The sequence below is a fragment of the Balaenoptera acutorostrata genome, chromosome 10, assembly GCF_949987535.1.
Source record: "Balaenoptera acutorostrata chromosome 10, mBalAcu1.1, whole genome shotgun sequence".
Lineage (NCBI taxonomy): Eukaryota > Metazoa > Chordata > Mammalia > Artiodactyla > Balaenopteridae > Balaenoptera > Balaenoptera acutorostrata.
The window spans coordinates 46,855,547-46,873,099 of record NC_080073.1 but is presented as its reverse complement, the minus strand read 5'-3'; the positions used below and the strand labels follow the sequence as shown (position 1 = coordinate 46,873,099).

Below are 17,553 nucleotides of genomic sequence, written 5' to 3'. Positions count from 1 at the left end.
AATGAAAACTTCATCACGGTTGTCAGAAAAGGGGGCAAACATCTTTTCTATAGAAACGTTTTATACCACAAGAAAAACCTTTTTAGAAAGTACAAGGGAGTTATCACCAAAGCAAAACCTGAACACAGGTTTTGCTCCTTTCGGTCTTAAGATCACAACCTTTGAAGGTATATTACTGCTAATAAATTCACCTGAAATACCCAGTCCTCCAGATTTTACTGGATGGTGTTAAAAGCTGGTGTTTACAAAAACAAATGGAAATAGTTTACTGTATTTAAATATGATACTGGAGAGAAAAGTCAGTGAATACTGGCATACATAAATCTCTTCTTCACCAATTAAAATATGCACCCTCTAAACTAAATACATACATTTTTTAAATGACCACACAGGAGTCCTGCATAGCAAAATCCACTGTTATTTAAACTTTGATTTTATCCCCCAATCCAGAGTCACCCAAGTAGTAAGAACACTGCTTGGTAGCCCAAGGAAGACTTATGAAAGTGAGGTCTCCAGCCTGTTCTGAATAAACATCTTGAATTCTCAACTGCCCTCTCTGCCCCGGGGAACACTAGACACCAGTGACACTGAAACAGCCACTGGTACGCTGACACTTCCACTTCACACCACTTACGTTATCCTAGACATAAAACCCAGTTTAAATCTGTAGACTTAAAAACCCCACAGGGGGCTTCCCTGGTGGCGCAGTGGTTGAGAACCTGCCTGCTAATGCAGGAGACGCAGGTTCGGGCCCTGGCCTGGGAAGATCCCACGTGCCGCGGAGCGGCTGGGCCCGTGAGCCACAGTTGCTGAGCCTGCGCGTCTGGAGCCTGTGCTCCGCAGCGGGAGAGGCCGCGATGGTGAGAGGCCTGCACAGCGCGATGAAGAGTGGCCCCCACTTGCCACAACTAGAGAAAGCCCTCGCACAGAAACGAAGACCCAGCACAGCCAAAAATAAATAAATAAATTAATTAATTAATTAAAAAAAAAAAGTAACTGAAGTGAAAAACCAATTGAGGACACAAAACAAGGCAAAAATATTTAAAAAAAAAAAAAAAAAAAAAAAAACCCACAGGAGTCTACAGCAGACCTCGTTCCCCCAACTCGGAGCCTCCTCCTCTCTCTCAAGGATGGAGTGGGTCCGTTTGCTGGTCACTGCTTGGTAGCTTATACAAGCTGGGTGTTCAATGATTTTGAGGTCAAGCAGCGTCTCTGGACAAGTCCTCTGTCCTCACAACACAACTGTACCAACTCCAGATGAGCCTCGGGGCCCTAGGAAATGGCACACAACATTCCTTTCAGGCTGCTCCTCAAAGAGCAGCCACCCAAAAGGTCGCCCTGGCAAATGCTGGGGGCCCTGTAGTGGGAGGCAGGTGCGGACAGTGCGTCTGACCCCCCAGAGTGGCAGCCAGTCCACTGGGGGGGGGGGCACAGAGGTGCCAGAGGCGCTTCTCTCCCCACCAACCCCAAGAGAAAGCCAAAACCACCCTCAGAACCCACCCCCAGAAACCAAATGGGCAAGCGCTGCAGCTGCACCGGACACGCTATCTCCACTTCTGAACCAACGGCTCTTATTTATGTGAGTAAATCAGATGGTTAAACAGCTCACATTTATTGAGAACATATCTGGCCCCAACGCTGTGCTAGACTTAATGAGCACAACACTGTAAGAAAATCACGGCTTATCTTAACGAAAGATAAGAAAGACTGCTAACAAGAATTACAAACGAGTCACACTGACAGCACAGTTCACACTGAGAACTTACTAGAGCCAGCACTGTGGAGAGAGCCTGACAGCAATTAATTCATTTAATCCCACCACAATCCCACCCTCCCTTGACAGTGAAGAAATCAAAACACAGAGAGTGTAAGCAACCTGCCCAAGGCCACACGGGCTTGAAGACAGTGACATCTAGGCTGAGTTCAGTGGATACTAAACCCCAGAGCAGTGGCTTCACTCTGCAACCCAGGAAGCCCTCTGAATGACTACCTATCGAATGGATGGCGCCTTTGCAGTCAGGCCTCTGTGGTTTTCCTTACCTCCTAGTTTCTCTCTGGAAGGATGCGGGCACTGGTCCCACCCATGTGGAGTTCAGCTCCCGGAGGACTTCACAAAGCTCTTCTAACAGAATACACGTGTTTCCATCCCATGCTGGCAGGACCCAAAGAGCGTATCTGCTCTCTAGGGCTGGCTCTCCCTGACTTGACCTACCCATGTCCCACAAATAACTCTGCTGGTTAGACGCCAATCTCCTGACTCAGTCCACATTTCTGCACCCCAAGTCACTCTGACCCCAAGGCACACCCAGCAATGGAACCAAGTTAGGGTGCAGGGTTTTGACAACAAAGAAAAGGCAAGTAAGCAGACATCCACCACCTGCCAGTGGGCCCTGGGCCCCAGGCGGAGGACAGGCCATGACAGCATCTCCACGCTGTAATCCCCAGGTGGGTAAAAGGAAACTGCATGGAAGGCTCTGATATTTCTTTACAGCTACTGTTGGCTTTGTAATTTCCATGATACAGTAAAACCAATTTAATTCATTTACATATCTGCTCAACTTCAGATTGAGTTCCGATCTGTTCCCCTAAAAATGAAACAGTTCAATTCCAAATATCCCTTCTCCAAAACACTGGGGCAGCTGCAGGCCTGGTGGCGCAGCATGCGGTGACGGCTCTGGAGACATTCCTTCACGCTAGAGGGCTCGGGTCACGACTAGGTTGACCCTAACCACTCACTGTCACTCTCCTGGTTTGTCCCATGTGCAAGGGTCCCCATGCTCCCTGGGGCCCAGTCTTCTTCCAAGCTGACACCAGACAGAGTGCCTAGTTTTCATTATGCAAGAATATGGCCAGGATATAGATGAAGTTAGCAAATTCATCTTCCCATTAAACTAGACTTCTAAATATTTAGTCTTTGGTCACCCGGGAATGTTTTCTTGTCTCTTCTCTGTTGCTCCATCCCAAGCAACAACCTACACGTGGCAAGGTGACTGCAAGTAGTTTAAAATCCAATGGTATTCTTCCTCTTCTAAGTAGTAATTACTGTTACATATTCACACATATATGTTTATATAGCTGGATGTACAAGTAGAGAATTATTTAAAACCAAGAGCATACTTCTGGTTTTTAAAAATTTTTTTTTAACTACTTATTTTATATTTATTTACTTATTTATTTATTTAGGCTGCGTCGGGACTTAGTTGCAGCACACGGGCTCTTCATTGCAGCATGTGGGATCTTTCGTTATGGTGCGCAGGCTTCTCTCTAGTTGCAGCACACAGGCTCTGTAGTTATGGCATGCAGGTTCCAGAGCGTGTGGGCTCTGTAGTTTGCGGCACGCAGGCTCTCTGGTTGAGGAACGCGAGCTCAGTAGTTGTGGTGCACAGGTTTAGTTGCCCCGCGGCATGTGGGACCTTAGATCCCCGACCAGGGATTGACCCTCATCCCCTGCATTGGAAGGCGGATTCTTTACCACTGGACCACCAGGGAAGTCCCTCCTTCTGTTTTTGAATCACTAATTCCATGGATTACTTCATCTGAATAAAGATAAAGTCTAAATAAATTTTCATAATGTTGACAAAAAAAGTAACCCTTCCCAAGCTTTGATATTAAATGGAAAGCTAATATGGCAGAAGAAAAAGAGGAGTAGGAAGGTAGGGGGAGAAGAGGAGGTGGGCAGGGGGGAAGGGGGAGAGTCGGGAAAGGAAGGGAAGGGGAAGGCAAACACAGGGAGACGAGCGCACAGTCACAGCTTTCCCAAAGACGATGTGGTGGGGAAACGTTCACAACAATGACAGCAAACACGTGGAGCTCAGTTCAAAGCACTTCACATATACTAATTCGTTTATCCGTCACCACAACCCCAAGAGGTAAACAGGATTACTACTCCCACTTCACAGGAAGCTGAGTCAGAGAGAGGTTAAGTGACCTCCCAAGATCAAGCAGATGACAAATCAACTAGCTGATGTGACTGCCAAATTCCTGAAATCCTAAGACAGCATCATGCCACAGACATGCTCTGTATGTTTTTTAAAATTATGTCAAATACTGAGGGAAAACCTGGCCTTGTTCCTAGAATGAAAAAATTAAAGAAAATAACACATTTACACATGTCCGATCTGGAAGAGCTTAGTGAAAATAGCTGGCACTCTAGCCTGAGGCTGCTGCTTCTCCGCAGGTGTCTTTGTGGCCAAGCCAGCAAGTGCAGCCCCTCTCTCCGCTAAGCCCGAGAGAGGAAGGCGTCCCTGGTGACCAAGGAACCAGGGCCCCCACTCACGTGGAGAGCCCACAGGTGGCCCCTCCAGCGAGGCTGTCACCACTCTCTATACTCCCACCCCACAGACTTAGGAAACATCAAAAAAAGTTCTCTATTTCAAAACGTTAACTTACTAAAATCAGTGAAGATTTTTTTCTCACCTAAACTGGGCCTTGATATTGCTAGGGCTTGCAGATCTGGTCTGTATTTCTTTCTCTTGCTTTTCCCTCAGGATCCTTTCAGCAAGCAAGAAGTAAGTGGCTGTGATGTGGTTATACCTGTTGGTTTCCAGGGCTCTGAGGAAATAAGAGAGAGTGAATATAAGCCACATTCGCAGGTTTGTTTTTTCACAAGCAGAACTGGATTTTTTTTTTTTTTTTTTTAAGTACAAGCAAATGAAATCCAATGACCTGGAATCTTTAAAATTACAGGGGAAAAAAAACCCCAACACACACACACAAATAAGAAAAAAACCTAGTAGATCATTCTTAAAATTCTAAGACACAACTGCATAAAAGTGTTCAATTAGTAAGAAAAACCCAAAATGCTGATGGCAGCTGAGCTGGATGTTGGTTTTAGATGCATAAGATAATAAAGTTTCCAAGAATATACACATTATCCAAAAATTTAACGTGTGTCAGTGTTTATTTCCATTACACTGGCTTATTTGCTTCCAGTTGAACTATGAAATGAGTTATATGAATGTACACTGAAACAATAGTGTCAATCAGAAAAATTAGAAAAAGCTTTATTTTTATACTCTTTGTATTTATTGGCATTTTCCGACATGAATGAATTAATATATTGAAAGCATGTCATTAGCCTCTTCTTTGAATAAAATCTACGCATTCATTCATCCACCTCAAAAGTAATGCTCTCTGAGTCCGTAGTCTGGCCAGCGCTGTGCTGGGGCACACAGCCTGCCTGCCCTCCTGCAGCTGGCCGGTAGCAGGACACAGGAGGAATGCCACAGAGGATCCACAAAGCCCAGAGATATGTAATTATGCTTTTCAGGACCTTTCTGTAGTCAGCGAACATACGCAATGAACACTTCGGGAGTAAACAATACAGGAGTCTCTCCTCACAAAACGGATGGTGGGGCCTCAGCTAATGGGGGCAAGTGGGGCTGAGATGAGAGGTTCTGAAGGAAGAGCCCGAGGTGAAATTCGGGGCCACAATGACTTCTCAGAGTGGTTTCCTCAGCTGAGCACTGGGTAGAGCTGTGGGCTTGTGTTAAGGGGACCAACAAACGTGTCTATGAACTCAGGAATCACGCTGCCTGAGACCAGCTGGGAGGACTCGGGCTCAGGGCATCCCCTAAGGCATTACCTCTCCTTCTGGATTGATAACTGAATTCACATGAATTAAACAGTTCTATACTACACCACTGCATGTACTTATTCATTTAAAAATATTAAGCCAATTCAGGGCGATGCAAATAGCCTTTTATTCACTCAAAAGTGAAAAATCATTTTCCACACATTCCTAAAGTGAGTGTCCTTGGCAGAAAGAGCAAGTGTCCTGCGCTTCTCTGTTTCTTTAGGTCAATCTGTGAAAACTGAGAATGCACTCAGAAACCTGAAGAAATCTGTACTTAAACCAAAATGATAATTAGTTTTGTAAATCCTTCTTTCCAGTGTACCCTAAAGATGCATGTCCTTTATACAGACACCACCCTTCTCAGGGACCAGGCCCTCAGGTGCCACGTGTGACAGTCTGCCACACTGCAGAGGTGAGTCAGCCTGCAGCCTCCTCTCCCCCGAGGTCAGGTACCTGGGTCAGATCACTCAGCCAGGCCAGAGTGGCCCTCCCGATGGGAACCTCTTTTTTGCCCCCCAGAGTATATCCTCTTTCCATCATATCCAACTATTTCATTCAATGGGTTAAATAACTTTTGACTTTTCATTTGTGGAAACGCTTCGTATTTCTATAGACAGGACCTCTTACAGAAATGAATCATATCATTGTTAAACCAACTGCATCTTTATATTATCCTTGATTCCAAACTTCTTAGGTTATAAAAAAACTGTCTTTGCTTTTAAAAAATGTAACTAACAACTTGTGCATCTCGTGGGTTCCAGATTACTGCAGCAAGGGCTCTGAAGAACCAGACAGTAAATATTTTGAGTTTTGTAGGTAACATGGTCCATCTCGCAATGACGCTGATACTGCAGCACAATGCTGCCATGGACATGTAAACAAATGGGCTCAGCTGTGGGCCACTACAACTTTATTTACAAAAATGTGTGACTGGACGCATATAGCAACCCCTGATTTTGAGGAATTGTGGTGTCGCCCCCTTGAGTGTCCCTGCTTCTTTATGGGGACCAGAGGGAGACCCAAGAATTAAGCGGATACAGCAATGGACAAGGCATGTACTGGGATATAAAACAGTCTATTCCAATCCACTTCTGTAAGAAGGGAGAAAGGCCACAGGACTCACTGCTCACTAGTACAAAAATAAAAACAAAAGACCAACAAAACCTATGAGCCAGGCACGAGGCCAGAAACTCTAGAGATAAATGACACAACCCCTGCCAATTGGCAACCCTATCCATTACACAGTGTCCCCAAGCCCTGACACGTTAAGAAAAGAGCCCATCCCAAGAACCCTAAGCCCGCGGCCCCTGTAGTGATGAGCACTGACATACTCGACAATGGCATCCCGATCCGCTATGTCCCCGAGCACCATGCGCTGAATGATGCTGTTGTGCTCCTCTTCCGAGAGGTTTTTATATGACACGAGGGGGATGTTATACTTCGTGGCTGGGGAAGGGTCCACTCCCTGAAGCCAAGGATGGTTTTCAATCTCTTCTAAAGAGGCCCTTCTCTTGGGATCTCTCTGTAGCATCCTTGTGATCAGGCTGGAAAGGAAGGTAAGTCCATTGTTAAAGCAAACTGCTGTCAGGGATTAGTAATGGTGGGTTACTGTATTTATCAGAATTGTTTCCTAAACTTATACCATCAATTTCATTACGTCCACTAGAGGTGATGGTGGGGCAGATGGGAATAAAGAAAGTGCCATCAGATGCATAAAATAAAAAATCACAACCACCAGATATACTGACAAGCCAAACACACAAATGCAGTTTCCTATCATCTAGAATTAACTCTAGGTACCAACATCTGTCCTTGAATTAACTGTGGCATAGTGGCATACCGGAATCAGATACAATGATCAGCAACGACATACAGAATAGGGTGCATGAGCCAACTTCTGTTTCCAGAAGAATGAATGACCATCCTGATGAAAGCAACCAAAATGACATATATTTTTAGACATATATTTTGTTTAAAGGCATTGTGTTGGCAGGAAGGAAGGGAGGGAGGGCAGACAGAAGCATGGACGGACGAACTACTCAGCAGGTAAAAACAGAGTAAAAGCAAGACTCTTAGGAGCAAATAACAAAGCTGGCCTTGGCCTGATTGTTTCTGCTTTTTTCTGTTTCCACACTGAGTACACGAAACAGAATATAACCAGAATATAATATGTACAGCCTACTGAAAGTGGGGGATGCAACTAGAACCCTTGCAAAGAACTGGGACCCCAGCTTCAGTGTGAAGATGAACGAGAAGAAACAAACCTACTGCTAAGATGTCAAGAGGGAAACTTGCCTGCCTCAACAGTGCTGTGGAGGTGAGATGGGGGAATTTCTTCTAAGAACTTCTAACTACAAGCTGGTCCTCTCACAAGTTTGTGGTCCAAATTAATGACAGTATATCTGTATGGTACACATAGTGAAAAAGTTAATTTTAAGAGGCTTCAGGCTGGACGTGCCCATGGGCAACTAGAAGAAAAGCAAATGCAAACTGTTTCTCTAGGGAATGTAACTTAAAAGAACTCCCACATAATTTTATAAGAAATCTGACCTCGCAGTCAAAAAGTACAAAGGAAACAAGGTACCACTGCAAGAACTGAAAGACATGATGGCAAAATCAGAATGCAAAGACATCAAATACATCTACTTCTATCAGTGAACACAATAAAAATAAATGGAATAAACTCTCCAATTAAAAGACAATGCTCAGATGGGAGCATTGGTCAGATAGGATTCATCAAAAATCCAGCTCCCAATTGTTAAAAAAAGATGTAGCGAAAAACAAGACAATAAAAGATTTAAAGTAAGAGAATGGAAACCTATATAGCACATAAATGCTAACCAAAAGACAACTGGAGTGGTTAGCTAAAACTAGATAACATAGACTGACCTTAAAGCCCAAAGCATTATTAGAGATAAATAGTGATACAAAGGTTCAATTCACCAGCAAGACACAACAGTTTTCAACTTGTTTGGACCTAATAACATTCCCCCAAAACACCCAAAGCAAACACTGAGAGACTTTCAAGAATAAGAAAAATACATTTACAATGTTGTATTAATGGGAGTAATCACTATTTTTATTTGCCTATAATATACTTCCATGTAGTGGAAGAATATCTCAGTAAGTGATAGATCAAGCAGTCAAAAGACTCAGAAGTAATTTTAAACATCGTAATAAACAAGCTTAGTCTTAAGGATTTATACAGAACTCTGACCCCAACAATTAGAAAACATACATTCTTTTCCAGAACAAAAGGATTATTTACAAAAATTGACTCCATGCTAAGCCATAGGAAGCCTTACCAATTTTAAAAAAACTAGTAACATATAGACTATATTCTTGGATCACAATGCAATTAAGTTAGAAATGAATAACAAAAAGTTAATTAGTAAAGCTACACATTTGGAAATTTAAAATACCCCTCTGAAAGTAATAGGTTAAATAAACCCATGGAACCTATAAAATAATCAGAACTGAATAACAAAAGGACTATTAATCAAAACTAATGGGATGCAGCTGAAATGGTACTAAGAGGCAATTTATAGCCTTAACTACTACCTTAGAAAAGGAAAATTTATGATCTGAACACCCAGCATAAGAAAAAGAACAAAAGAATTAGCCCATTAAGTAGGCAGAAGGAAATAATACAGACAAAAGAATATCAACAGCATAAAACCAAAAATATAATAGTAAATTAATAAAGACAAAAGATAGTTCTTTGAAAAAGATTACAATGAACAAACCTCATGTACGACTGATCAAGACAAAAATAGAGAAGGCAAAAAAATCAGTATGAGAATGAAAAAGGGCAACAACTCCACTAATTCATAGGCTTTAAAAATATAATTAGAGGATATTATAAATACTTGAGGCCAATACATTTGAAAATTTAGATAAAATGGACAAGCTCCTTAAGAAACAAAACTTAACAAAACTGACAGGAAAAAGGAAGAAGTAGGATAAAGTAGAAACTGAATGGTCCTATGATTATCAAAGATAATCCCTCTAGGAGGGAGACACCAAGAAGAGGCTTCTAAATTATTAGAACCGTTCTTTATCTTAAGCTGGATAATGGGTTCATTTCATTACATACACATTTTATCCATTCTTTTGAATGATGAATGTCAATATAAAAATAAGTTACTCTGTTTTAGTTTTTTCAGAAGGGGCTATGGAGATACTCCTTGAATTACAAACATCTAACATGCACACAACATATACCCACAGAGAGCAGCCTGCTTCCTGGGGTAGAGAATAATAATAGTAAGGGTGGGGGGGAAAGGAGGAGGAGGAGGGGGAGGGGGAGGGGAGGATTGTAATCATCATCAATAATCATCATCATATTCATCACCAATATTCATTTTGAGTGCTACTTATGTGCTAAAGACTGAGCTACAAGCTTTATATACATTAACTCATTTAATTTTCACAATAACCCTGTAAGGTAGGTTCCACCATTCTCATATCATTAGTAAACTGAGAAACCAGTAGCTGAATCCAGAGAGTTGGAATTCCTAAATTCTTAACTATGGCCTAAGATGGGGATCCACTTGGAGAAAAGGTTCCTCAAGCTCAGATTTCCTTCTTATCAGCTGATGGGAGAAACTAAAAACTTTATTATTCTAGCAAAATCCTTTAAGTAGCTATCATCTCAGGTGACCTTATTTTAAAATATCACCACAATATCAAAGAAATACTGAACTTCCAGCAGTTCTTTTACTCCATTATGAATTTATCACTACACATATCACAGTACTATATATATAGTACTTTAAATTCCAAGTAATCAGCTTGCATATACTTCTTCCCATAGTCACATGAACCAAAACAGAGCTCTTCAGTCAACTGGGGAGAGAGGTACATGAATAAAATTATGAGGCATGCTATGTAAATCCTAAAATGGTGTGTTGATGGTCTATTTCAGGAAAGAAAATTCCCTAACTCTTCTCTGGAACGTCAAATAATTCCAGGTGCAAAAAGAGAAAGTAGTTCTTATGGTAATTCTTCAAGTGAAAGTAACCCACTTCTCCTGGAGGCTGAGGAGGCATATAATGGGTTTCTTGAAAACTGGCATATTTGAAAAATAGACTAATACATTCTGTACTCCAATATTAAATTTCAATCATATTCTGTGGTTAACTCCCCAAAACATACTTAACAAGAGCAGAAATATTGGGTTCAAAAATTAAAATGAACAAAGATACCCACATACTTTTTTTTTTTTTTACTTACTCTTTACACCCTTTAGATACGTGGGATGGTACTGTATATTTGCAATCCATGATCATGGTCAATGTTTCACTGTCATTGGCCTCTTGAAATGGTGGCTGCCCACACACCAACATGAAAAGGATCACTCCCAGACTCCATATATCTACAAATCAAAGACACACTGTTAAATACTGAATTAGTTAGACAACAAAAAACACTCAGAGGAGCAAAAGTAGACTAACAAGATTATTTTATTTTGAAGAGTCAAAACACCTTCTAGAAACAAATGAAAACAAAACATGATGATCCAAAACCTATGTGATGCAGCAAAAGCAGTTCTAAAAGGGAAGTTTATAGCAATGCAGTCTTACCTCAGGAAACAAAAAAAAGCCCAAATAAACAACCTAACCTTACACTTAAAGCAACTAAAGCAACAAAACCCAAAGTTAGTAGAAGGAAAGAAATCATAAAGATCAGAGCAGAAATAAAAGAAATAGGGATGATGAAAACAATAGTAAAGATCAATGCAACTAAAAGCTGGTTCTTTGAAAAGATAAACAAAATTGATAAACCTTTAGCCAGACTCATCAAGAAAAAAAGGGAGAGGACTCAAATCAATAAAGTTAGAAATGAAAAAGGAAAAGTTACAACAGACACCACAGAAATACAAAGGATCATAAGAAACTATTACAAGCAACTGTATGCCAATAAAATGGACAACCTAGAAGAAATGGACAAATTCTCAGAAAGGTACAATCTTCCAAGACTGAACAAGGAAAAAACAGAAAATATGTACAGACCAATCACAAGTACTGAAATTGAAACTGTGATTAAAACCTCCCAACAAACAATAGTCCAGGACCAGATGGCTTCACAGGCAAATCCTATCAAGCATTTAGAGAAGTGTTAACACCTATCCTTCAGAAACTATTTCAAAATATTGCAGAGGAAGGAGCAGTCCCAAACTCATTCTAAGAAACCACCATCACCCTGATACCAAAACCAGAAAAAGATACAACAAAAAAAGAAAATTACAGGCCAATATCAGTGATGAACATAGACACAAAAAATCCTCAACAAAATACTAGAAAAATGAATCCAACAATACATTAAAAGGATACCCACACCATGATCAAGTGGGATTTATCCCAGAGGTGCAAGGATTTTTCAATATCCACAAGTCAGTGTGATACACCACATTAACAAACTGAAGAATAAAAACCAGATGATCATCTCAATAGCTGCAGAAAAAGCTTTTCACAAAATTCAACACCCATTTATCATAAAAACTCTCCGGAAAGTGGGCACAGAGGGAACCTACCTCAACATAATAAAGGCCATATATGACAAACCCACAGCTAACATCATTCTCAACAGTGAAAAGCTGAAAGCATTTCCTCTAAGATCAGCAACAAGACAAGGATGTCCACTCTCACCACTTTTATTCAACATAGTTTTGGAAGTCCTAGCCACGGCAATCAGAGAAGAAAAAGAAATAAAGGGAATACAATTTGGAAAAGAAGAAGTAAAACTGTCACTGTTTGCAGATGACATGATACTATACATAGAAAATCCCAAAGATGCTACCAGAAAACTACTAGAGCTAATCAATGAATCTGGTAAAGTTGCAAGATACTAACACAGAAATCTGCTGCATTTCTATACACTAACAACAAAAGAGCAGAAAGAAAAATTAAGGAAACAATCCCATTTACCATCACATCAAAAAGAATAAAATACCTAGGAATAAACCTACCTAAGGAGGCAAAAGACCTGTACTCCAAAAACTGTAAGACACTGATGAAAGAGATCAAAGGTGACACAAACAGATGGAAAGATACGCCATGTTCTTGGACTGGAAGAACAATATTGTCAAAATGACTATACAATCCAAGGTAATCTACAGATTCAATGCAAGCCCTGTGAAATAAATTACCAGCCCTGTGAAATAAATTTTCAGATCTAGAACAAAAAAATCTTAAAATTTATATGGAAACACAAAAGATCCCAAATAGCCAAAGCAATCTTGAGAAAGAAAAACAGAGGTGGAGGAATCAGGCGCCCTGACTTCAGACTATACTATAAAGTTACAATAATCAAAACAGTATGGCACTGGCACAAAGACAGACTAACAGATCAGTGGAACAGGATAGAAAGCCCAAAAATAAACCCATGTACCTATGGTCAATTAATCTATGATGAAGGAGGCAAGAATATACAATGGAGAAAAGACAGCCTCTTCAATAAGTGGTGCTGGGAAAACTGGACAGCTACATGTAAAAGAATGAAATTAGAAGATTCTCTAACACAATACACAAAAACAAACTCAAAATGGATTAAAGACCCAAATGTAAGGCCGGATACTATCCAACTCTTAGAAGAAAACATAGGCAGAGCACTCTTTGACATAAATTTCAGGAATATCTTTTTGGGTCCACTTCCTAGAGTAATGAAAATAAAAATAAACAAATGGGACCTAACTGAACTCAAAAGCTTTTGCACAGCAAAGGAAACCATAAACAAAACACAACGCAACCCACAGAATGGGAGAAAATATTTGCAAACGATGTGACCAACAAGGGATTAATCTCCAAAATATACAAACAGCTCATGCAGCTCAATATCAAAAAAACAAACAACCCAATCAAAATATGCACAGAAGATCTAAATAGACATTTCTCCAAAGAAGACATACAGATGGCCAAGAGATACATGAAAAGCTGCTCAACATCACTAATTATTAGGGAAATGCAAATCAAAACTACAATGAGGTATCACCTCACACGGGTCAGAATGGCCATCATCAAAAAGTCTACAAACGATAGGGGACTTCCCTGGTGGTCCAGTGGCTAAGACTCTGTTCTCCCAACATAGGGAGACTGGGTTCAATCCCTGGTCAGGGAACCAGATCCCACATGCCACAACTAAAGATCCCACGTGCCGCAACTAAAAGATCCCTCATGCTGAAACGAAGATCCTGCGTGCGTCAGTGAAGATCCCGTGTGCCACAGCTAACACCTGGTGCAGCCAAATTAATTAATTAATTAATTAAAAATTTTTTAAAAGTCTACAAACAATAAATGCTGGAGAGGGTGTGGAAAAAGGGGAACCCTCCTAGAACCCTCCTACACTGTTGGTGGGAATGTAAATTGGTACAGCCACTATGGAGAACAGTATGGAGGTTCTTTAAAAAACTAAAAATAGAGATACCATATGATGCAGCAACCCCCACTCCTGGGCATATATATGGAAAAAACCATACTTTGAAAAGATACATGCAACCCCATGTTCTTTGCAGCACTATATACAATAGCCAAGACATGGAAGCAGCCTAAATGGCCATCAACAGATGAATGAAGATGTGGTACGTATATGCAGTGGAATATTACTCAGCCATAAAAAAAGAATGAAATAATGCCATTTGCAGCAACATAAATGGACCTAGAGATGATCATACTAAGTGAAGTCAGACAAAGACAAATATCATATGATATCACTTTTATGTGGAATCTAAAAAATGATATAAATGAACTTATTTACAAAACAGAAACAGACTCACAGACTTAGAAAACAAACCTATGGTTACCAAAGGGGAAAGGTCAGGGAAGGGATAAATTAGGAGGTTAGGATTAACATATACACACTACTATATATAAAAGAGATAATCAACAAAGACCTACTGTATGGCACAGAGAACTCTACTCAATACTCTGTAATAACCTATGTGGGAAAAGAATCTGAAAAAAGAACTGATATAGGTATATGTATAACTAAATCACTTTGCTGCATACCTGAAACTAACACAACATTGTAAATCAACTTTACTCCAACATAAAAAATTTTTAAAAACATAAAACAAAATTTTAGGAAAGCATTATACCTCAAAGTAAAAAGATCTAGGGAAGAGAACTTAAGCCTCAGTCAGGCAGGGAAGGTATCTGTCGTATTCCCTGTTTTTATATTCACTTAAGACCCAAGCAAGTGCCAGGCACATAGGGAATGGTCAATAAATGTTCAATGAAGAAATGAATTAATTCATTTATTAATGGCAAGAACATCAACTGGAAAGTACCTATCAAGGTTCTCAAACCAATGTACACACACTGCCATTTTTCCCATTGTATTATACACCAGAGATAAAACTAACATACTAATACTCTGAGACATGAAAAGGGTTTTGCCTAAGGTCACAATTGTCCAGGTTGTTCTTAAACCTCAGTCCTGGTCAGGTAACCAAATCATGTTACAGACAAGAAAATTAAAGCTCAGAGAGGAGAAAAATATTCCTGGGCTGGGATGTCAATGAGGAAAAAGACTGGTTATGTATTACTTCAGAGGAAAGAACTAGGACTGAAGGTATAGTAATCAGAAGGCACACTTTGACTTTAAAAACAGCAGATGCTACTTAATAAAACCATGATAACACTGGAAAAGGTAGTACGTTAGTAAAGTACTACCATCATCTAAGTAACCATCGTCTAATCTCCTGCATAAGGCACTCTTGTACTGGTTGGAAAGCTGGACTAGCTGACATCTGAGGACCCTCTCAACACTAACTCCTATAATAACAAATAACCCCCTACTTCTCACCACTAAATAAAAAACAAAGCCATCACTCAGATGGAAAAATAATGACTCAATTTAGGAAGGCCATCACAAGTCATTCATTCATTCATTCCAGAAACTAAAGTATAGACATGATTATATGAACACGCATGTAACACGACATCAATTCAAGAAGCTTTCTAGACCATGAAAGGCTTAGAAGAGAGTAAGGGGCAGGCCACAAGGCCTTTGTCACCACATCTGTTAACACTCAACCTCTCTTTTCATTTAAGCTTAAACACCCAAAATTATGTAGGTTCCATGAGAATTAAAACTCGTTAATAAAACATCTTTTCCTTGGTCCAGATTAAACAGAGGGCAATAAAGGCAGAAACCCAAAAGTCACACACACTGATTTTTTTATATGTACAATAAATTTTACTAAGGATGCTCCAATAGAAATTAGTGAAGGAGATGGGGAAATCTACTAAAATTAAAACATTTATATAAATGAGAACGAAAGGGACCTGAGGATCACTCAGTTCAAACCCTTGGCTCTGCAGTGTCCCCAAGAGGCTGCCTGGCATTACTTGTTGGATGCATGAATTATCTTACTGCCCCAGGACAGCAAGGTGTCTCAGGGCTCCACTCCACTCATTGACCCACATTTCTTCATCTTCATTTTGGAATCCAGAGGGCCATCCCCATTCAAAGTCAAACAATCTCAGTAATGGTGGTTAGTTGCACCTGTTTTTTTAAATATTCAGTGAGAAGAATTTATATCCCCAATTCTAGGAATACCTTATTAAGATTTTTAAAAGGAAACTTATAGAGTTGATGTTTAACTTAAACTCTCTTTGTACAACGTGAACCTGCTATTTCTGGTCACCTGCTCCAACTCCCTAGCCACCACTGTGAACAACTGGCAATTACAATTATTCTCCCTTTAATGCATGTGTCCTTCATTTTACAAAACAGTCATGATCTAGAAATTAACTGTAAAGTAAACCCACCTTTTCACTGATGTTCATTACACAAGGAGGGAAGTTTCTGTTTATAATATAAACATTAATATATACATAATAATCCCAAAGAGGGGATTTTAAATGGCTTACAATAAAAATACATAATCATAAAAATCAAGATAGTTAAAAAACTTTCTTCTGTTGTTACAATATTGACAGTGCCTAATGCTACTACTGTAACCAAACCTAACCATTAATACATATACATTTGAGATATAATAAATTCATATCTTTCCATATAAATCCTAAAAACACAATAATTTTTATGAGTTTGGCTAAATTATTTCTTCTACCATTTCATACTCTAACTAGTTTGGTTTTTTACTTTTTCTCTATGCTAAACTGGAGATGATACCTGACAGTACAATTATACAAAACCAATGATTTAAAAATACAACAAATAAAATAAATATCAACTAATAATTACCCCAAATTCTAATTTGGTTAAAGAAACTCTCTTCTCCTGTTAAATATTAACCTCAATAGCAACAAGGAAGTCCAATTATTTGGAAATGTTCTCTTCCGGATCATTTGCCCAAGCAAGCTAACACACTCTGCCTGTAAGGAACTGATGCATGGTTAGAAGAGTAGAAAAGAAAAACAACATAAATATATACACTGTTTCCACTGTTTTCAGTTACGGCTCAAATAATTTCTGAACATGGAAATGCTTACAATTTGAGAAACTCAGAAATACAATTCTATGGCAAGTAGTTTCCAAAGCTAAACGACATGATTTGAAGCATGTAAACTGGAGAAGAACGGCAGTGTAACTGAGGGGGTAAAGTTTTGGAAAGGGCAAATAACCCTCTCATGGACACGACATTATTCAAGGGACCATTTATTCCATTTGCTTATTTTCCAGACTTTTTCTCTTCTTACTCTACTTTTTGTCTTTGAATCATTAACTTTTCCATCCTAGGCGCCAAAGGAAAGAGATAAAAAGAGTCACTAAACAAACACGAAGTATGACTTTAACCAAGTTATTGAAAAATATGTTTCCCATCTTGAAAAATGAGAATAGTTACTTCCTCTTAAAGCTGCTGTAGGCATTAAACGGATAAGAATCAAATTCATGGTTAAGTATTCAGGACAGAGACCGGCACACAGAAAGCATTCCCAAGGAGGCTGCTGCCGCCCCGCTCTTGTTCACCTGTGCCAGGCTCTGTCTAGGCACAGCAAACACAGAAATAA

General features: G+C 39.7%; 1 protein-coding gene across 2 annotated transcripts in view; it reads right to left on the bottom strand.

Moving 5' to 3' along the window:
- The window catches only part of SNRK (SNF related kinase), a 63,079-nt gene that overhangs the window by 4,064 nt on the left and 41,462 nt on the right, over positions 1 to 17,553 (bottom strand). For both annotated transcript variants that reach the window (XM_057555502.1, XM_057555503.1), the window contains 3 exons: positions 10,811 to 10,952; positions 6,907 to 7,119; positions 4,417 to 4,551 (listed from right to left, as the gene is read on the bottom strand). In XM_057555502.1, coding sequence (XP_057411485.1) covers positions 4,417 to 4,551; positions 6,907 to 7,119; positions 10,811 to 10,952 — 490 coding nt within the window. The remainder of the gene's footprint in view (positions 1 to 4,416; positions 4,552 to 6,906; positions 7,120 to 10,810; positions 10,953 to 17,553) is intronic.